Source organism: Haliotis rufescens, unplaced genomic scaffold (genome assembly GCF_023055435.1).
Source record: "Haliotis rufescens isolate VD_foot unplaced genomic scaffold, xgHalRufe1.0.p SCAF_7, whole genome shotgun sequence".
NCBI classification, from domain to species: Eukaryota; Metazoa; Mollusca; class Gastropoda; order Lepetellida; family Haliotidae; genus Haliotis; species Haliotis rufescens.
Genome location: NW_025964361.1, coordinates 16,289,318 through 16,310,728, shown reverse-complemented (window position 1 = coordinate 16,310,728; position 21,411 = coordinate 16,289,318). Strand labels below are relative to the sequence as shown.

Genomic DNA, 21,411 nt, shown 5'->3' with positions numbered 1-21,411 from the left:
TGTTTTGTCTGTGTTGGGTCCGACAGTGCCCGGGCTGTCAAAATCAACTTTAAACACACAAATGTATCATCAAATGTGTTTACACCTATAGACTAGTATTATATCGACCTATATACCACTTTATAATGTCACAGTATATCGCATATAAAGAAAACTAGTCCCTTAAAATCTAGCACTTTTACTGTATTTTCTTAAGAAAATCTCTATCAGAAGTGTTGGGTCCGACTTGGCCCGGGCTGTCAAAATGCACTCTTAACGCATAGATATCGTTTGATATATTATATCGTTATATAGAGATGCTCTGAACCTTTATACTGTCATATATAACTTCAATACAGTGCTGAAAGTATGTGCTAAACAGTATCCTCTCTCTTTGTGCGACCGACCCGTGAAGATTCCGGGTTAGAATAGGTCTTCAGCAACCCATGCTTGCCGTAAAAGGCGACTATGCTTGTCGTAAAAGGCGACTAACGGGATCGGGTGCTCAGGCTCGCTGACTTGGTTGATACATGTCATCGATCCCAATTGCGTGGATCGATGCTCATGATATCAATCACTTTTTTGTCTGGTTCAGATTCGATTATTTAGAGACCGCCGTCATATAGCTGGAATATTGCTGAGTGCGGCGTTCAACAACAAACCAACCAAACAATCTTAACGCGACCCCTCGGGGATCCGGGGTAGAATGTCCTCAGAACCCCATTGATTGTCGTAAAAGGCGACAAAATTGGGAAACCCGTTTGTCGTGTGTTGCGCTCCTTTGTCGGTGGAGGAAGGGAGTCCAGTAGTTGATTGCTCAGGTTCCAGGAACAATGTTCCTTTGACCAACACACTACTTTGACCCAATGCAAAAAGACACCGTCCTTGTTGCCACTTGATGGTGGGTGGGGAGCAGGGCTGCAGAACCACCTTCTTTCATTATGTCACAAAAACACCGGTTCAAGAAGAAAACATTTAGGTGCTAGCTCATCTGATGAAGAAACAGATCTCCATTTGGATTCTTGGGCTCGATTCATTGTAATCGAGGCATCCGATCATCAACCTATGAAATAAAACCCGTTTACAATTTCAAAGGCCATCAATGACTGTTGTGGTAAGGTGAACAATGTCACCCGCCTCCGTGATTGCTCCATAGTTGTGGAGTGTGTACGGAGACAGCAATCTCTAAACTTGTTATCACTCAGCCAATTTACAAATGTATAGGTTGCTGTCTCTGCACAGAGGACATTGGACATGAGTGAAGATGAGATTGTGACTGAACTGAAAACACAAGGTGTCGGCAACAGCTGTCAAGCGTTTCATAAAAAAACAAGAACACAACGTCATCAGGACCAACACTTATCACTTTACTTTTTCCCTTTATCCACATTACTAAATCTATCAAAGCTGGGTATTTGGATATCAGAGTGCAGGTTTATGTACCAAACCCACTCTGGTGTTACAAATGTCAGCATTCTGGACATGGTGCCAAGATCTACATTCTCAGTACAGTCTGTGTCTGCTGCAGTCGATCGCATGAGAGTACTAAATGCACAGATGCCATCAAATGTGCACATTGCAAGGGGAACCATTTGATCTCAGCTAAAATTTGTCCAGAATTTGTTCTTCAATAAAATATTAAAAATTTAACACAATATCTCTTTTCATGATGTTTAAAAAATTAGTTCTGTCACAATCTCCAAATACCTCAACGGAATCTAATCAGCAGCAATAACTGCCAGGCGCGTTGTCAAAGTTGCCACAGTATCACAGGATGCCGAACATCCATCTCTTGGGTTAGTGATCAGCAACCAGCTCAAACAACTTCAAATGATACTACAAAGCAACATCAGCTTCACAGACGGAGGTTGTACAATCATCGATCACAGCCTTTGAAATGAAACAGTATAACTAGAACAATCACCAATTCAAGGGGATTTGCATTTAACGAAAAAAGAAACTGGAATAAAACGGCCAGAACCCTCCAACGCTTGGAGGTGCCTTCTTCTCAGTCCACGTCTGTTCAGGTTCAAAACCAGAACTTTTGGCGATGGAGGTCACTCCATCACAAACAGGCTATGGGAGAAGACCTCTCTTCTGGTCAAGATCCCCAGTAGAACCACCATGAACTGGTCTTAACCTATAATACAGTGGACTAAAGAACAATTTTATTGATTCGCAGCTATTGACACACGATTTGAAGCCATCAGCCTTTTGTTTAGAGGAAGCATACTTAAAAAATACAGATCAACTCAACATAAGACAATATGGTTCGTATCATTTCTTTTCACCTAAGACAACTCGGGGTTCTTCAATCTTGGTGAGGCAGGGTGTTATTCATAGTCCTGCGCCTCTCAATACCCCTCAACAAGCTATCGCAGTACGAATCACCACATTCCTAGGTATAGGTATCCCTCTTGTTACATTCCTCCATCTTTTCAGCGAACCGATCTTCAAGCTCTCTTTGACCAGCTTCCTAAGCCATGTATGAAAGGATATGAACGGATATAATCCACTTTGGAGTAGTGATCATACAAACGGTAAAGGCAAGATCCTAGAAGATTTTATTTCCAACAATACTCCAGGCCTTTTTAATGATAATTCAAAAACATATTTACATCCTGGTACAGGCACATACTCTTCTCTTGATTTGTCTATTACCGATTCCAACCTGCTGAATGAATTTGAGTGGTCAGTCCACGACGTCCTCTGTGCATGTCACCACTTTCCAACCATTCTAAACCCCATTTCCCCATCTGATGTTCCTCCGTCATCTCGATGGAACTTTTCTAAAGCTGACTGGCCTCGATGTGACATTCTCTGTAGAGCCCAACTAAAACCTGGTCGCTTTACTGACGTTCCTGACAATGCTTTTCTGATGAACTAAACAACATAGCTGAAGAATGTGTTCCAAAGTCGTCTGCAATTCCCCACATACGTTAACCATGGGGGAATGTGTGAGGCTGATCAAGGTGTGCGGTAGGCCTCACCATCAGTTAAATTTCGCCACCATCTTCCACGGGACCTACGTCTGCTCGAAGGTGAGAATTTGCACGAATTTCCGAACTATAGATTTGCAAATTCAATACGAGTAAATGACAACACGTAGCAAGTTAAGATTTTACGCATGTTATAAACGAGGATGCTGCTTAAAATCATGTTTGAATTATGTATCATGGCAACATCGGTCACTTAGTTAGCAGATAAACAAATTAGACAGTGATCTTATTTCGGTTAGTGCAGATCGAAATCTACCATTATTTACATTGAAGTACAATCTGGTGGAAATTGCCGTCCTCTCTCTTAGATATTATTCATTTTGTTACGAATTTTTAGATATGATTTAAGTTGAATCACAAAATTCGCAGTAAGCCTATATCTATTAATATTGCAAATTACTCGAATATAATATTGCAAATTACTCTAGCAGTAATAATTCTTTAAACATAGAGATATCATCATTGGCAATGGTTTTCGTTCCGCAAAATCTTTCAATTTCATTCCCATTAACCCATGCTTTGAATATTTTAGCATTTCTATGATGAGACAGGGTCCATGCAGTAATAAATTACCTGATACTATTCTTGTGAAATGGATCATCCCTTCAAGGTTAGAAAGAAGATGAAAACACCGTGAGAAGGAAGTGAATTACTGAAATATTTTGACAGATTGAAATAAAAATATCTTATAAGTTAATATAAGAAAACTATTGGTTTAGAATTGTTTACAACAAAAGTTATTCACTGGTAGTGGAAGCTTACTGATCTTCATTTAAAATGAAATAATACAACTGTTAAAAACGATTTTAAGTCATCTTAATTAATTTACTGGACATGATAGCAAGATGTTTATGAACTCAGAGAAACATGGTCAAGTAATGATATAAATTTTAATCTCATCAAGTAATTAATAATTATTCCAACCTTTTATTTAATTGATGCCTTGTCAAAGTCAGATTATTGTGATTTAACAAACAAACGCTAAATGGTTCATGGTTAAAAACCTCCACCTGGTATAAAACTAAGCTTGTTGGCCCTTTCTATAGGAAATTATATAATTTCTTTTTGAATAATATATTCTTTAAAAAGAAAGAGTTTAAAGTGATTACCAATATCATAACGCATAAAACATATTTCAAGATACACAGAATTTGTAAAAACAAAGGCAAAATCTCTTTGTCACACCCGGATCAGGCATTATCCACAGTGCCTGACCAATTCAGATACAGAATGAATCATACAATTCTTAATATTTAACTGTGATAGTATTGAAATGTATGTAACCCAAAAAGTAATTATTAACAATGATGTGAGGAGATTGTCAATATTTGATAATTGAGCAAGAGCTATTATTTTTTAACAAAACCAATGTTTTAGGTATACTTTTTTATCCTCATTTGAATGTATTCCACATTAAGAACTTAAAGAATATATGTCTGAAGGCGCTTGATTTATTAAAGATGTCTCCAATGCCAAGTGGGTAGGAGGTCAGAAAACCAACCTTCAACTATACAGAACACTGATTCGCTCTAAACGTGATTATGGCACCATCGTTTATGGTGGAGCCTGTGAAAGTAATTTAACATTATTGGATATAATTCATCATCAAGGACTGAGGCTTTGCATTGGTGTTTCCAGAACTTCACCCATTAATAGTCTGTACGTGGAGGCTGATGAGCGATCCCTCAAACAACGCCTCAAAAAACGATTATGGTTTATGGTGGAGCCTGTGAAAGTAATTTAACATTATTGGATATAATTCATCATCAAGGACTGAGGCTTTGCATTGGTGTTTCCAGAACTTCACCCATTAATAGTCTGTACGTGGTGGCTGATGAGCGATCCCTCAAACAACGCCTCAAAAAACGATTACAATACATCACAAATCAATCTAATCCAGCTTACGAGTGCGCTTTTAATCCTCTTTGTGAGGACCTGTAAAAAAATCACTTATTCCATTCTTTGGAATACGAATATCTCCTACCCAAATCCCGTCATCTCCTCCGTGGCAACCGGTAAAGTCACAGGTAGATCTTTCATTAACGAAGCAAAAGAAATCAGACACAAATCAACGAATTTACCACAAAGCTGGCTAAATTGCGTACCATCACCAGCAGCTGAAGGGATGGTGTCAATCCTGCTGGGGAACCGTAAAGGTAGCAGAAGCATCGTAAGTTCCCACGGTCCCTTGTATGGTATTGTTTGGCTGCTGGCGATCTATAGCCCGCTTTTTACAATGTATTATTATGTAAAGTGATGTATTTTACCCTACGTTGATAGGATCTGTCCACGTTGTAATACCTCTGTCGGTGACGAGTTTCATTACTTGTTTGAGTGTACACATTCAGAAACTGATCGTCAGCGCTATATCAATATTATATATTAGTACTGTAAGTACTATTATGTCAATCCCAATTATCATAAACTTCATCAACTATATATTTACTACTCCTATAGTCTCAGTGTTTTGTCAGCACATTTGTCTCCTGTATACTTAAAAACATTTAGTGTATATTCTCATACTTATAATCATGCGAATATCCTCTGTAATAAAATGACTTTCTTGCATGCATGTCCTAGTACCACTTTGAGTGGTTAGTTATGGAATAAACTATGTCTATGTCTATGTGAAGGTAGCAGAAGTATCGTAAGTCCCCCACGGACCATAGTATGGTGGCCTAAGTTTGGCTGCTGGCGATCTATAGCCTGTTTTCATAATGTATTATTATTTAAGTGATGTATTTTAATGGTTCCATGCTAGTTTTCCATCAATCTGTGATAAGTCTATTTATTGTACCGTCCATTGTTGACAGACATTCGAGTATTTATTATGTATAACTTTTGAAAGTCACGATATGGCTGAAATACTGCCGATGTGACTATATTTTTAAACTCACTCTATTTGCTAATCGTGGGATAGTAAAACGTATTAATATTTATTGATGCGAGATAACTGTATCCTTGACTTGTGATTACAAGTGTGTGTCGAGGGTAGTTGAAACTCGTATGAAACTCAGTTGAACAGTAAATACCCAAACGAGTCCAGCCATCGCAGCATATGTAATACGACAGTAAGTTTATTAGACAATGGCGTCTTCATCAGGTAGGTATAGTGTGATCACTTGATGGTCAACCAAGAGACGACAGTTACTCAATGTGGACATCACAACAAACGATATGGATATGCATGGAATGACGGCACTTTATTCAAGGATTTAATAACCTTTATGAGCTGCGCCCCCTTAAATCAGCTTATCAAGCAAAACACAGACATCTTTCTCGGGAGTAGAGGTCCTATTAAATTCCGCAACTGCACCATAAAACGCTTCTTTGAGCATTGAGTTTGTAGCACTAACATAAAAAAAGGGCTCTCTCTGCGACGGATAGCACTATCAAGACGCTGGTCCTAATATAACTCGTGAGGTCAACAAATATCTGATGTTTGGTGGGGATCGTCATCAGATGCTGTGCTCTCGTATGTCCTTAACTCTCCTATCAACAGTTCTCTCAGTTTGTCTTGTTGCTGTCCGTTCGGGTGGTGGTCACTGGTGCGGGACGGGATCCAGTAGTCAGCTGATGGGGAACACCGGGGTATCAGACTCGGCAGCATGGCGGACGGAGCGTGGAACCAGGGTAGGGTGTTGGGGAAGGAGAGAGGCTGGATGACATGGGTGTATGGATGTTTACTGATCGTCTGCTTGGTGGTATAGGGTCCACGTCGCGACTTGGTACGTCCCCGGCGAGTACGACGATTCTGGAACCACACCTAGAGATATCAAAGCAATGAACGTTAGCTTTATTCAGTGTTAAAACAACAAAATCTTCTTCAGTGTAAATAAACTGAATTGAGTTATGCATGTTCTCTCCTTATTTGGTCTAAACAAGTACAAATTAAAGCATCCGTACGCACCTGTATGTTCGACTCGGGGACACCGAACTCTTGTGAAAGAATCTCTCGGATGTCTAGGTCTGGGTATGGATTCTTTTCAAAGATCGCCTCCATCTTATCAAGCGCAAGTTGGCTGTACAAAGTTCGTCGTCTTTCTGGGACCGTCCGGCATCTTGCAGAACTGGATCGTGGTAGTAACTCTGAATGAATAGGTATATAATAGAAATGCATTAGGATTAAGTTACATCAGTTTGTTGTACCCATATGTTTTACGATTTATAACTAATATCAAGTGATGCAATGAATTGAACGTGATGAATAATCAATGAACTGAGGACTATTTTACTCAATTTACTATCCGTGAATACTCACCTTTCTGCAAACCAAGAATCGTTCTGATCGAGTGGTCGGAGTATGCTTTAGCCATCTTTGATAACGGGAACGCTGGAGGAACGAGTGATGTTGAGTCGTGAGATACACTCACATCTTTTATATTCTGCTCGAGTCGACCGGTGTTGATTGAGTCCAGTCAATCAGATCATTTGAAGTTTGGCTTACAGGCGATTAAGAAAGATTCTCGTCTTCAAAGAGATTAAACGTTACCGGTTGAATATGACGAACGCGCGCGTACAAATAGGCTTGTTGTCGGTTTGCTTTTGAGATTAGTTTAAATGAGGAAGCCGTGATAAGTACGAATTCGTAGAATAGCGTCTTCTTTAATTCCTGTGATAGATGTTATTTGTCTGTAATCTGTGAGCTTCTTTGTTGATGAAGAGATTAACAAGTACATGCCCATCAACTGAAACAACGCTCACATATGTGGTTATTGTCAATTGTCGACAGTCAACGAAACCATTCTCAACGTGGATTAACGCTGAAGGTATTACTTGCGTTTTACTTGTTCAGCATGAATATTGCAATCTCTCTTCTGTTTTCATTTTAATATGTCCAATAAAAAATAGTAAAATATATGACTCTTTGATAACGGAAGATTGTATGTATACAAACACACTGCTTATCACCTTAAGTGGCATTGTCACGAGTGTAAATATCAATTTTACCTACGTCACAGGAATAGATAAAGATCGCATTGGATAAACAACAACAAATAAATAAACAAACCGACCCAAACATAGCTAAAACTACCACACTAGCATACATACACGAAAATTGGCCAAATTGGTGTCACATTTACACGGACGGATCCTCAGATCCGACCTCCAAACACAAAGGTTTCGGAGTCCATACCACACAACCAACTAAAACCACACAATCCTTCCGACTCCCAAACAACCAATCGATATTCACGGCAGAACTAATGGGCATGGCCTCAGCCCTCCATAATCAAGAATCCGAAAACCACAAAAAAAATCCTAATACTTACCGACTCCCTAAGTGGACTGCAAGCCCTCCAAAACAAAAATACCAAACACCGACCTAAATTAATAAATCAAATACTTAAAAGCTCCAACGACCTAACTATGGCAGGCAAACAAATAACCTTCTTGTGGATATCCGCCCACGTAGGAATATACGGTAATGAAAACGCCGATAAAGCAGCTAAACTATCCCTCAAAATCCCAGAAATAAGCTTAAACTTACCCATCTCAAAATCAGAAATTAAAAGCGTAAACAAGCAAAAAATCACCAAAAATGGCATAACCTATATCTAAACTCAAATAGCCAAATCAAAAAAGTGCTCAGCAAACCACTAACCAAACCAAAAATTCTCCATCCATCAAAAAAAATCGACAGAGTAATCACTAAACTCCAAACAGGACACACCAACCTAAATAACCACCTAAAAGAAAAGAAAAAAACATACTTCAGGTGACTGCCCACACTGCAAACAACTAGAAACCCCAGAACACGCACTCATCCACTGCACACACTACCTAACACATCGAACCGCATTACAAACCGCCCTCAATCTAAACAAGGCTCTCACTCTAGAAGCAATACTAAACCCACAAAATAAACTAGAAAACTTCAAGGCCTTAGGCGTATTCTTAATAAAAACGGAACTAATAAAACGCATCTAAAAACACAATTACCTACCAAATCAAAATCACATAAACAAACAAACATCCACCATACCCAGCTCCCTTAGTTCTCCTCCCCAATCCCATCGGCATCTATTCCAAGTCTCAAAATTCCAAAATTCTATATAAGCAACCCCTTAAGCCCCCTCTTGGGTTGCACAGACCACTTTCGCCCCTTTCGGAAACACATTAAATGGCCTGGCCGGGCCCGTGTCGGAAATACGCATCAGTCGGAAAGCGCACGTTAAATCTCCAAAGTAAGTAACAACAACACATGTCTACAGATTCCGAGCGTAGCAGTCCTTGTTTAAGCACCTTTATGCCGAGCACCAGGAAGGTTAACAAGAAGTACCATCTTTTGAAGCTTTTTGGAATGACGCGGACAGGGATCGAACGTGGACCTTCTGCTCTCCGGGCGGACGTTTACCGTTAGACCACTGTGGCGGCCACCAAGTCTAAAAGACACGCTTTCATATTCTTTTCTATCGACAATACAATACATATATTTCATCGTTCGATGTGAAACACGATTTACTTTGCAGTTATTCAGTTCTTTCTTCGGAGCAATACACGGTTTGCCTTGTGCATCCTTTAAACCTCTTCGAGCCTTCAAAAATATTGTCGATACTGCTGCAATATATCAGACAGACAGATTTTTATTTAAGTCTCACCTCATAAATGTACATTATAAAATACAGCATCTTATTAAAATTTAAGCCACTCCACATAGAGTTATGAGAGGCTATATATACTATTTACACATATATACAGATATATATTAAAAAAGTATATAAGCAACGTGTTTAACGATAAAATTTCTTTTCTTTTCTTTAAAATATAAAAGCAGGTTTTGGCCGCAACATAGCAAACATCATGGCTGGACAGTATAAAACATAACTTTTCAATATCAGGTAAAATATCAAAATTTGGACAAGTGTTAAAACATAGATCAAGTAACTGGGACCTCTCAACATTGTATAAAAGACATTTAAGTAAAACATGGCATTTATCTTCTAAAATATTCTGACATGAAAAACAATATCTCTCATTTAAAACTGTGCAATCGTATCGTCCCGTCTCAATCCTTACAGGGGCTGTTCCACTTCAAAAATTAGCAATTGCTCGTCTATACGAACGAGGCATAAAATTACTTACATAAAACTCACAGTTTGGAAGATACTTAAAATTACAATACATTCTTAATTTGTTTCCTCCTATACCATTTACACTTTGTGGCTGACACACATCCTCACTCCACTTTGTACGAAATATATCCTACTTTTTACTCTTGACAGATGCAACTACATATTTGGCACAATAATTATTGGCGATTTTAGCAAAATGATTTAGGCCAAGATCGGATAGCTTTTTTATTACTCTAAAAACCCAATTTCTTTTATTAAAAAGTGCTTTGTTATAGAAGAAAAAAAGAAGAAGACAGAGAAGAAAATTGTTTTATTAGAGTGTCACATGTTGCATTACTAAATATACAGATGAGTTGCAGCAGACTTGCTGTTCTGTCTCCGGTCGCGCATGCGCATCGTGCGTGCGGCAAAAGACCACGGAAGTGAACCGCGCTGTCAAGGTCAGAGCTGTCAAACTTCGCGCTGCCGTATTTACGTTCCGTGTTTACATATTTATCATGAGTACCTACTACAAACATCTTTGTGCAGTAGACAAGCTTCGTTACGAAGAAAAACTTAATTTACTTGGATTTTCGCTAGATTGGGAACCATATATCATTAATAAGTACTGGATTGACGACGTTTCCCAGTGGCCAAACTTGCAGTATGGCGTACTGTACACGTATCTAATAGATTCGCCTGGTCCTTTTACCAGAAAGAGTTTGCGATGTTTTCGTTCACTAGAGGCCTATACTTGGTTTGAAAGTGGATGGGTTCATACGTGTCTCATCAGGTACAACTCTTCACAGACCAAGTGCATAATTAAGGTAAGTCATCAATGTTAATATTTTTATCTGAACATGCTTTATATTAGGCCTATCTTTACGGTCGTGGCATATAATTCTATGCGGCGCCATAGTATGTGTTTTCCATGGTCAGTGTACTCTTAATCCATAGTCTGTGTGTAAACAAAAATAAGATCTTATTTAGAAACCACTGAATATCAAATATTATAATCAACCAATCGCATGAATGTCTGTGACAGCAACATATAATTTTTTAAATGTTGATTGATTTTTCAGGCCAAGGTTCACAGATCCCAAGCTGTGACAGAGAAGCCCCATGAAGCATGGGTTGGTCTGGATAAGAGCGGCAGGGTGGAGTGTGCACACTGTACATGCATGGCAGGGTATTAGATTTATTTATTTAATAAATATTTCTGTAAATAGGTTTTCTTTCAAATATGATCATCTGTTGTGGTAAATAAATCCCATTGTACTCAATTCATATATTTCAGAAAAAAATTGTAAATTAATTGTTCAAAGTTTAGTTAAATGTTTGTTCAAATTCAGATTGGGTGAAGTCTGTTCACATGTTGCTGGTATCCTATTTAAAGTGGAGGCCTGTGTACGATTTGAGTACAACACAGTTTCCTGTACGTCCATGCCCTGTTCCTGGAATCAGACATTCACAAAGAAGGTAACATGCAAAATATGAAAATTGAAAGAACAATATATTGGTGTTGATTTTAAACCACAGTATGCCCCATATTCCTTTGTAACGTTTTAAACAAATTGGTAATGGAGGTTGAGAACTATTTCATTGTTGAATTACATTACTGACTTAGTCTAATAAAAATAATAGTGTTGGTTCTCAGGCACCGCCCGCATTTTCATAAAGTTCGCTGTATGTTTCGTGTTTATTTCAAATTTTTTATTTAAGAAATCCAACTGTATTCCAGTATTTTACTCATCAAGGAATACAATTATGTAGGGAGGCCCCTTTCCCAGGTTGATTGTACACAATTGTTTTATTGATTACACAACTGTTTATTGGTCATATACTAGTTTGTACAAAAAACAAACAAAAAAGACACCGCCCACCCGCACTATATTTTCAAAAACCATTGCCTGAGAGCCAATTCTTTTATTTTTTTAAGCCTTATATAACATAATTTAGAATATTTGCAAGTGTGTGTTGGTGGTTTAAATATCAGGCTGATTTGTATTTTTCCTCAAGACAGACAAGTTTGAAAACATGTCAGTATTTTAAAACTATGTAATGTGATTTTTTAACTTAAATGTGAAATTCCTTTCAGCAACTGTATGTGAATATTTCTTTCAGGTTGAACAAGCTATGGTGGCAGACATAAACTTCTCAAAAGTCAAGAAGGTGCACTTAGCACCACCTCTGGCCCAGAGACAACCAGTTAAATTTGCAGATAGTTCTAGTCTTTTAGTAAAGTTGAGAAAAAGTGTACCCTCCGCAGCCATATTTACTATTACTAACCCTGTTATTACTGACTGGTCCCAAGAAGAACATGCCCAACTTCCTTCTCCACTATCACTTTTATTTGATGAGAAATATAAACATTTGACTGAGGCAGAGTTGAAATGTCTTGTGGAGGTTAAGTGTCTCTTTAAATACAGAGACCAGCATCCTTGTGAAATTTGTGATAATCAGTTCTATCTAAAACCTCATGTAAAATATGATCCTGTTTGTATAAACTCGCTTCAAACTAGCCACAATTATTATTATCAGGTGCAAGACCAGTTACATGTCTGTGATATGAATTATTGTGACTTTGTTGTCTGGTCCAGAAAGGGTATCCATATTGAACGTGTCATAAAAAACACTACATTTTGGAACTCACTGAAAGTGAAATTAGATTTCTACTTTTTGAGAATTGTTTTACCTGAACTACTGACTAGAGCACATGACCATAAGATGAACCATGCTCACCCAGTATCCAGACAAAGGCGTCGCTGCATAAAGTATGAATAATACAATGCAATGTATGTACATCAATGCTTGTGGTAAGAGGCTACAAACGGGATCGGGTGGTCAGGCCCGCTGATTTGTTCGAACTGTGTTATCATATCCCAATTGTGTGGATCGATGCTCATGGTGTCAATCACTGGATTGTCTGGTCCAGACTCAATTATTTACAGACAGCTGTCATATAGCTAAAATATTACTGATTGCAGAGTTAAACAACAAACAAACAAATGTACATAAATGCATTTTTAATGTTACTGTCCATTTATAGTACCCTACAAAGCCAAAGTACACTAAATTAAATCTCAAAGTCCATCAATTAATTTTTTTCCCATTTGCCTACATCATGTTCAGTTGTTCATGAACTTATTGTTACACATCACACATCAATAATTATGTTTGGAAGCACTTAAGTTGTAGCACTTGTGTGGAAAGAGTGATATGCAGCAAATATAAACACCTCATTTCTTAGTTTGTTTATATGTGATATATAATAATTATAATAATATGCTATTTATATTGCACATGTTTCCAGCCCACTCAGGGGCATGCTCAAAGCGCTATTACCCTGGTCACTGGGTCAATGTGCACTCAAGAATCATTCTAAGCTCCCTGGGGAGTACTGTAAACAGCTTTATTCTTCGCCGTTAAAATATTCCGAATACCACACCAAAGACAATACTGCGACGAGATATTTTTGCGAGTTGATGTGTTGATAAATGATAATTGATTTCTGTGAGGTAACAGTGACACTAATTTGTCTGTTGACACTGTCATTTGTGATGTATTGTGTGACAATTCTGCATTCATTTGTGTTTTTAACTTATAGAGGAACTTGTGGTGTTGGTTGAAGATTTCAACGTTTGATGACGTGTTGCAATTAAAAAAGTATGTATGTATTATTTATACTTATTTTTGCGTTTTTAATTTTTGTGATTGAGTCTTGTTAACAACCACGTTGTCATCTCATCCTACCGGGTAACCATTCACTGCTAGGTGAAGAGAGGCACATTTCAAACAAAGACACTTGCCCAAGGAGACGCCACACGTGTTACATGTGCTTCAATTTGTATATAATTCACCTGTCATGATAAATGAAATATTAAGAGAAAAAGCTGAATATATCTGTACATTAATAAATGTTGATAACATCAACAGTTCCTTTTTTTGTATCAAAAAGTGTTTACTATGTACCGGTAGTTTAACATCTACTTGTTCAAAATTAACTTAGCAGAACAAGGATATAGAACATAGCAGTAGTACTAGGATCAATTAAGTTTATCATGTCAACTGAAATTGATCTACTACTCAGCACAACTTCATAACCAATACTTAGGTTATATACATGTATACTATGTAGACCACTATTCTAGTATTGGAGGACACAGGTTCACAAGAGCTGCGCATACTTGAACCATCTTTCCAACAGTGGTCTCTGCTGAAGTGTTCGCTTTCTTGACAAGAGTGATAGGGAGAGGACCTTTCATCACACCCCAGTCTTTCAAACGGTTAATCACTCGCTCTACATGTATCCGCACATTGGAATATACTCTGGATGTTTCAACTTCTTGTCTTGACAGCTGGTTCTTGCCTTTTGAGTACGCTGGTACCATAAGCTGTGCCCCTTGAGTTGCTAATTCAGTGTCGATGAAAAAGCCCCTGTCAGCCAGAACATCACCTGTAGAAATGTATACCACTTCTAGTTATATAATAATTACTGCCTACATTTATACATGCACAAATACACATCATATTTTCAAAATGTACTATGCCAAGAATGTAATCAAAATATATTTAAGATTCCTTGGAACATTTGCACTAATTATTTTATGAAATCTCAGTAAAAATGTCTCTAGCTAAAACTATCTATATGCAACCCTGATTCAACGCTTCATTGATAAAATATCAATTTCCTCGCGAATAAAACTATATCAGGAAATAAAGCATATATACAAATTATTTTACAAATACCATTGTTTCATGTGTACCTGGCACAAACTTGTCAATGATGCCACTTGTAAGAGTTATAATCTTGTCACTGGCTCGTCCACCCCATACAGGGGACAGAAAGATGATGGCTCCTGATGGACTGATACCAATAAGGAACTTCACTGTGTTGTGCTGCTTGTACCTTGAGTAAGTCTGGGATCTGGCTTTGTTGTTACTGGCTCTCTCTATGAAGATTTCTGTACAGTCAATGATGCATCTTACTCTTCTGAAAATCTTGTTGCGGAAACACTTGGGTAGGTGCATTTCAATAGTATCAGGCCACATCACTAGTCTTCCAAGGTGGATGTACAGTACATCAAGCCATGCGTGAAAGATCCTCGTAGCCGATGACTTAGATATACCAAACCTGTATGCCAAGTCCTGCATGCATAAATTCTTCCTCAATTTCATCAGAGTTAGGAGGAGTTCATCCTCATCAGAAAGCTTGTTCTTCTTCCTATTGACATGATGAGAAGTCTCGCTGCAAATGTCCATAAATACACTAACATTCTGTAGACCTGTATAAAATGACAACTGTTTGTCATTAGTTTTTTTAATGTTCTTCATGCAGCATACTCTGGTTTTTTCCACTTTAAGCTCTGATACAGTTTTCTTCAATTTACATATGTCAACTTGTAAGGACTGAACTAGGGTCTGTGTGAGGTCAACTTGCTTGCTTTTCCAATGTGCTGATGTACTTCTCCTGGACACGGTTGGTCATCTCAAGATGCAAGGCATATTCTTTCCAGGAAAGCAGGTCTTCCATCTCGCGGTTCTGTATGTTAGTCTGCGATGATGCAGGATAGCAAGATCGAGCTGTCATCATTGGATCAGTCTGGACACTCACACTGACAGGGCTGTTATCATCATCAATCTGCAGAAACAATATAAGTCTTTACAACTTAGCACAGACATGCTTTGTAATTATGCATATTATCAAACTCTTTTGTGATACACATACTGTCTTTTACAATCAAATATTTGTTGACAAAAACAACATAATTTACAATTGTATTTTTTGAACATAATATGTGTATTTTTAATTTAAACAGTACAAAATTATCTTCAACATGTTCAAGAAAACAAGTAACTGTGAGAAGATCAGGGTTCACTCTAGGAATTTTCTGACATGGGCCCTTATGTGAAAATGTCAAATAACCAGAGGTACAACCACACTGGCCCGTACAGCACAATGTTAAAATGTCCCATTATATTTGAAAATGTGTTGTTTTTTTCAAATTTAGGAGCTAAAAGCACAAGGCCCTACCCTGGAAGATTACTCTAGTATGTAAAGTATAATTTTACTTACACTAAACTAAAAGGCATATGGTATTCCATGAAAGTAATACATCAGTGAGAACTTACACTAGCAATAGACAGAAGAGCTGATGCAGCTACACTGCGCTGAACGTTCTCTTGCCTCTCTTTCAAACGGTTCTGCCTGTTTATTCTCTGTTTTGTGGTAGCAGCATTCTCTGTTTTGAAGGAAAACAGACTTGGCACATAGTCCGCATCATTTGGATCCTTTGAGGGACGACCTTTGCAAGTAAAAGAAAATGCACAATTTATAAGAAAGTCTTAAGACAAACGTACAATTAATTCTAAAATACCAGGTAGATCAATATAAAAATCCATTTAGATTATCCAACCTTGATCTATTAGGCAACCAAAAACAGTAGGTCATTGTTGTTAGTGTTAATAAAAGAATTGATTAAATGTAATTAAAGCTGCGTCATAACAAACATAAGTTAACTACAATTATACATAATGTTCTTCAGTTCCTAACACTCTACCGTAGCCACGGGCCCAGCTAGCAAAGATGTTTATGAGATACCAACTTTGGAGTTACTTCCCTTCCCGTCAGTTTGAACGCCAATGTGTCATATGATCTAGGTCATGACAAAATAAATTTTGTGACAAGACCTTCATTTTATGAAAATATCTACCTTTTAGATGATGAAAAGAATGTACCATCAAGTCAAAAGATAAAAAATATATATATTGCCATACCTTTCTGAAAATGCTCGTTGCAAATGCGGGAATATTCGGTTGGTGTCCAGTCTTTGCGGCGAATGGCAAAAATCCATTTCTTACGAACATCTTCCTCTTTCGGAATTCGAAAGAATTTATGGTGATTTTCCCCACCCCCACGATTACTGCAGCCGATAGCGCAGCAACTGGCAGGCATTTGGTACGGAGAAATGATACAATAGAATTGCTGGAGTGACGTTGATTTGTGGCGGAAAAAACGTAGGGCACTTCCGTGTGTTTTTGCCGCAGAGCGAAGTACGCATGCTCGGAAGTTCCTGTTCTGCGCGTGGGTTACTATGGTTAAAGCTGAGTCATTGCAGATCTGCAACTCATCTATAGACATATACAAAAAACATTTTTTAAAAAAAGCACCCGGCCAGTTGGCCTACGAGACACTAATTACATAATGGTACATTTAAAATATAAAAGAGAAAAAAAAACAGAAAAAGAAAAAAAAGAAAAATTAGTTATAACTTTGTCATAGCCCCATACAAATATTTTTGATGTTATCCGATCAGGGTCTATATTACACAAACGTCTATGAAATCTGACAACACTCCACCATTGCATAATAAATGTTGGTGTCCAGCCCATATCACCAATTACAGCATTATTTGGTGCAAATTTACGTAAACCTAAAAAGAAGCGCATAGCTCTATTTTGTACCGCATTTACACATGAAAACTCATACACACCCCATATACATGACCCATAATCTAGGGTAGACCACACCATTGTGTTATACAACTTTGAAAAACAGAGTGACGCCCCTTTGCTATTGACACGAAGTAAACAAGTAGGGTTGATTTTTCTTTGAAAAGTACACAAAGCAACAAAGCAAAGCAGGTATGAGGGTAGATATCATCACCTGGAGAGTAAATATAGGAACTTTTTCGAGACGAAAACCAAGCGTAAAGTTCAGAATTAACACATTGTGTGTGTCGTTGTCAGTGGCCACGCTTTTCGTGATAGCCATGTTGACTGTGACTGTGTGTGGGGACGTTGAGACGAACCCAGGTCCTGAAACCCCAGCAGGTAGTGTTAAATATACAGTAAAAGAACTCAGTGAAATAGTTAATTCACTTCAGGCGGAGATAAAGACTTACTTCAAGTCTCGAAACGAAGACTAATGACTTAGGGAGAAAAACTGATGATCTAGAGAATAGATCAAGGAGAGAGAATATTGTGGTGTACGGGATTCCTGAGAAGGATGGGAATGAAAGAGGGACCTGGGCAGATTGTGAGACCGCTGTGAGAAAGGTTCTGGTGGATAAGCTAGACATGGATGAAGCAGAAAGTGATGAAGGGGTGGGGATAGAGAGAGCCCACAGAGTTGGGAAGAAGAGAGATGGAGGGAAGCCTAGACCTATAGTTGTCAAGCTCACAAGGGGAAAGACTTGTGGAAAAACTTAGAAAGAGTCCTGTGAAAATCAGTGAGGATTACAGTTATGTGGTAAGAGAAAAAAAGGAAGAATTTGATTCCTCACATGATAAAAGCCAGGAATGATGGAAAAGAAGCTTACCTGCGGTTTGATAAGCTGGTTATCGATGGGAAGTCATATGACTTTAACCACAAAACCAGTACATTGACTGAGTTTAGATAGTCACTAAAAGACTACCCAGAGACTGAAACTGATACTGATGCTTCATCTGCTAAAGATATATTCTCTATCTTCACATAGAACTGCCAATCTCGTAAACGCCATCTACAGGATAAACTATTGGAACATATACTGTCACAACACTCAGTGGTAGGATTATGTGAGACATGGTTGTATTCTGTACATGACTACAGTACATTTCTCTCAGACACACATCAACTATTTGCTACATGCAGAGACAGGCTGAAGCATGGAGGAGTTGGTGTGTATGTTGATAAGCGTTTGTGTTGTACAAGAATACTGTCAAATATTCAAGATGCTGTCTACTTACTGTTTGACAAGAAAGTCTTTGGCTATACCAGAGATGTAGTAATAGGAGTGCTATATGTTTCACCAGAATACTCACAGTAGTATGTAGGAAAAGATATTGAGAGTTTAGATACATTAGATGAATGTCTTCATGATATTAAAACGTGTTATGATGCTGACATTATACTTACAGGTGACTTCAACTCTAGAACAGGTATCAGTGATGATTGTATTATTGATGACAGTGCCGACTATCTTCCAGGTGGTGAGTGGTATGATAGTGACGATTTACACACCAAGAGAAACAACAGAGACTTAGAGGTCAATAACTTTGGTAGACGTCTTTTGAATATATGTATATCACACTCTTTGCATATAGCCAATGGTAGATTTCAGGGTGATGCCCTCTGTGATTTTACATGTGTTTCAAGAAATGGGCAAAGTGTTGTAGATTATTTGATTGTTAGTTCATCTTTATTTCCAGTGATAAATGCTTTCATGATTAGTAACTTGGATGATTCAGATAAGCTATCAATCAATTAAAAAACTGTAAGTCGCCAGGAAATTTCTGAATTTTTCAAAGCATCAAGTGATTTAATAGTACCATACATGTACCTAACAACCTTGTTTAACATTTTATTTAAAAATGGTTCGTTTCCCGAGTCGTGGTGTACTGGTGTTATCATACCTCTGCATAAGAAGGGAGATTACTCAAACCCCAATAACTACCGTGGTATCTCCTTGCTCAGCACTTTTTGTAAACTTTAATGTATCTGTACTTAATTCAAGACTTACGTTCTGGTCTGATGCGTATGATAAAATTTGTGACTCTCAAGCTGGTTTTAGGAAAGGTTATAGTACTATTGATAATATATTTATTCTGCAGTCTGTAATCAAGCATTATCTGTTTAAGAAGCGTGGTAAATTATATGTTCTTTTTGTTGACTTTAAAAAGGCTTTCGATTTTGTAAATAGATCTAAACTATGGCTAGTTCTTAAATCCAGAGGTGTGTCCCCAAAAATGTTAAATGCATTAGAATCCATCTATTCCTGTGTTAAAAGCTGTGTTAAGATCAGAAATTGTTTCACAGAATGTTTTGATTGCCCTCTAGGACTTCGGCAAGGCTGCGTAATGAGTCCATTTTTATTTTCTATTTTTATAAACGACCTAGCTTTGTATATAGAATCAACATGCACTCCAGGTGTACAGCTACACACTGACACTGCACAGATTTTTCTATTGTTGTTTGATGTTGCATTTATTGCTGATACTGTGTATGGCCTTCAAAAACGCATAAAAGCTCTCGAAAGTTTTTGTAGTAACTATCATCTAACAGTCAACTTGGATAAAGGTAGTGGTATTTAAAAATGGGGGTATTTTATCAAAATATGAAAAGTGGTATTACGAGGGTCAAAAACTTCAGTGTGTAAGTTCTTATAAATATCTCGGTACCGTTCTTTCAAAAACTCTCTCCTGGTCTTTGCATGTTAACAGTGCTGCTTTACAAGCTAAAAAGGTCCTATTTGGTGTCATTAAATCTCTAAAAATGCTTTAACCTCTTCCTTATGACTTGTTTTTCTAAAAAATGTATTCTAAAATATCTCCATTTCTTTTATACGGTGCCGAGATTTGGGTTGTAGATACTTACAAGGAATTAGAGCAAATCATGGTACTAGCATGTAAACGCTTTCTTGGGGTTAAACAATCTTCATCAAATCATGTGGTTAGGGGGGAATGCGGAAGGTATCCTATGTACATATGTGCTTATAAGCGTATAGTTACTTATTAGTTCAGAATTTTACATTTGCCTGAAAATAGATTAGTTAAGAAATGTTATAGATTATTAGTACTTGATGTTTATAATGGTAAGATCAACTGGGTCTCTAAAGTCAAACACATTCTCTATTCGTTTGGTTTTGGCTACATAGGGGAGATGCAATTTAGTAATAAAAGTAGAAGTCTTATTTCAGAATTTGTAAACCGTTTAAAAGCCTCATCTGAGCAAGATTGGCATGCAGCGGTTTCATCTAGCACTAAATCCCAAAGTTACTCTCTTTACAAAATTTCTTTTGGCTTAGAAAGCTATATCAGTGAAGTAAATGTTTCAAAATTCAGAGCTGCACTTGCTCAGTTGAGATGCTCCTCCCATCGGCTGCGAATTGAGAGCGGTCGATATATTAAGGAAATTAGAGAACAGAGACTGTGTTTGATTTGTAACCAGAATTTTATTGAGGACAAATATCATTTGGTGCTAATATGCAATGCTTATAGTGATGAATAGAGCTGAATATATTCCTCCTAAATATTTTACAACCCCTTCTAAAAATAAATTTAATGCTCTTATGTCACCCACTAACTTTAAAATCATACGAAATCTAGCAGTCTACGTTTACAAAGCTTTTCGACTTCGTTCATTGCATACAGTCTTAATATTTATTTGTATATATGCATGTGTATGTGTATGAATGCGTATGGATATGGATATACATGTAAAATAGTGGTAATTCTTTTTTCTCCCTCTCTCTGTAAAAAAGGTCTGTGTAATAGGCCTACGGCCTAACACTTTTTGTGAATAAACAATATATATAAATAAATCAGTAATCTTATCAGAAATAAAACAACGTATCATCGACGTAGATATTCAACAATGGCAAGCAGACATTACAGGC

At 37.6% G+C, this 21,411-nt stretch overlaps 3 protein-coding genes and 1 long non-coding RNA gene across 4 annotated transcripts; 1 reads left to right on the top strand and 3 right to left on the bottom strand.

The window, feature by feature from the left end:
- Positions 1-6,402: 6,402 nt before the first annotated feature.
- LOC124123797 (double homeobox protein 4C-like) lies at positions 6,403-6,981 on the bottom strand. The gene is made up of 2 exons (XM_046486979.1): positions 6,889-6,981; positions 6,403-6,744 (listed from the first exon to the last, which is right to left on the bottom strand). The coding sequence occupies exons 1-2, from the start codon at positions 6,979-6,981 to the stop codon at positions 6,403-6,405; spliced, it is 435 nt and encodes a 144-aa protein (XP_046342935.1).
- A 3,818-nt stretch (positions 6,982-10,799) lies between these two features.
- Positions 10,800-11,458, top strand: LOC125376253. Its single transcript, XR_007219115.1, has 3 exons — positions 10,800-10,860; positions 11,116-11,222; positions 11,386-11,458. It is a non-coding gene; the product is annotated as an uncharacterized LOC125376253 (long non-coding RNA).
- Positions 11,459-14,175: 2,717 nt separating this feature from the next.
- LOC124123796 lies at positions 14,176-15,295 on the bottom strand. Its single transcript, XM_046486977.2, has 2 exons — positions 14,800-15,295; positions 14,176-14,489 (listed from the first exon to the last, which is right to left on the bottom strand). Exons 1-2 carry the CDS (start codon positions 15,293-15,295, stop codon positions 14,176-14,178), a joined length of 810 nt encoding a protein of 269 aa, XP_046342933.2.
- Positions 15,296-15,464: 169 nt separating this feature from the next.
- Positions 15,465-17,683, bottom strand: LOC124123801 (THAP domain-containing protein 1-like). Its single transcript, XM_048387737.1, has 3 exons — positions 16,811-17,683; positions 16,166-16,338; positions 15,465-15,674 (listed from the first exon to the last, which is right to left on the bottom strand). The coding sequence occupies exons 1-3, from the start codon at positions 17,172-17,174 to the stop codon at positions 15,465-15,467; spliced, it is 747 nt and encodes a 248-aa protein (XP_048243694.1). The 5' UTR covers positions 17,175-17,683.
- Between the last annotated feature and the right edge of the window lie 3,728 nt (positions 17,684-21,411).

Bases quoted from the DNA above. Each gene is read 5' to 3' on its own strand.
- LOC124123801 (XM_048387737.1), bottom strand. From the start codon at position 17,174: ATGTCTATAGATGAGTTGCAGATCTGCAATGACTCAGCTTTAACCATA. The intron at 16,339-16,810 runs GTATGGCAATAT...TTACTTGCAAAG, and splicing joins CAACGAGCATTTTCAGAAAG to GTCGTCCCTCAAAGGATCCA. The intron at 15,675-16,165 runs GTAAGTTCTCAC...TTGTTTCTGCAG, and splicing joins CTCTTCTGTCTATTGCTAGT to ATTGATGATGATAACAGCCC.
- LOC124123796 (XM_046486977.2), bottom strand. From the start codon at position 15,295: ATGGACATTTGCAGCGAGACTTCTCATCATGTCAATAGGAAGAAGAAC. The intron at 14,490-14,799 runs GTACACATGAAA...ACATTTCTACAG, and splicing joins CATTGACAAGTTTGTGCCAG to GTGATGTTCTGGCTGACAGG.
- LOC124123797 (XM_046486979.1), bottom strand. From the start codon at position 6,981: ATGGAGGCGATCTTTGAAAAGAATCCATACCCAGACCTAGACATCCGA. The intron at 6,745-6,888 runs GTGCGTACGGAT...TGATATCTCTAG, and splicing joins TCCCCGAGTCGAACATACAG to GTGTGGTTCCAGAATCGTCG.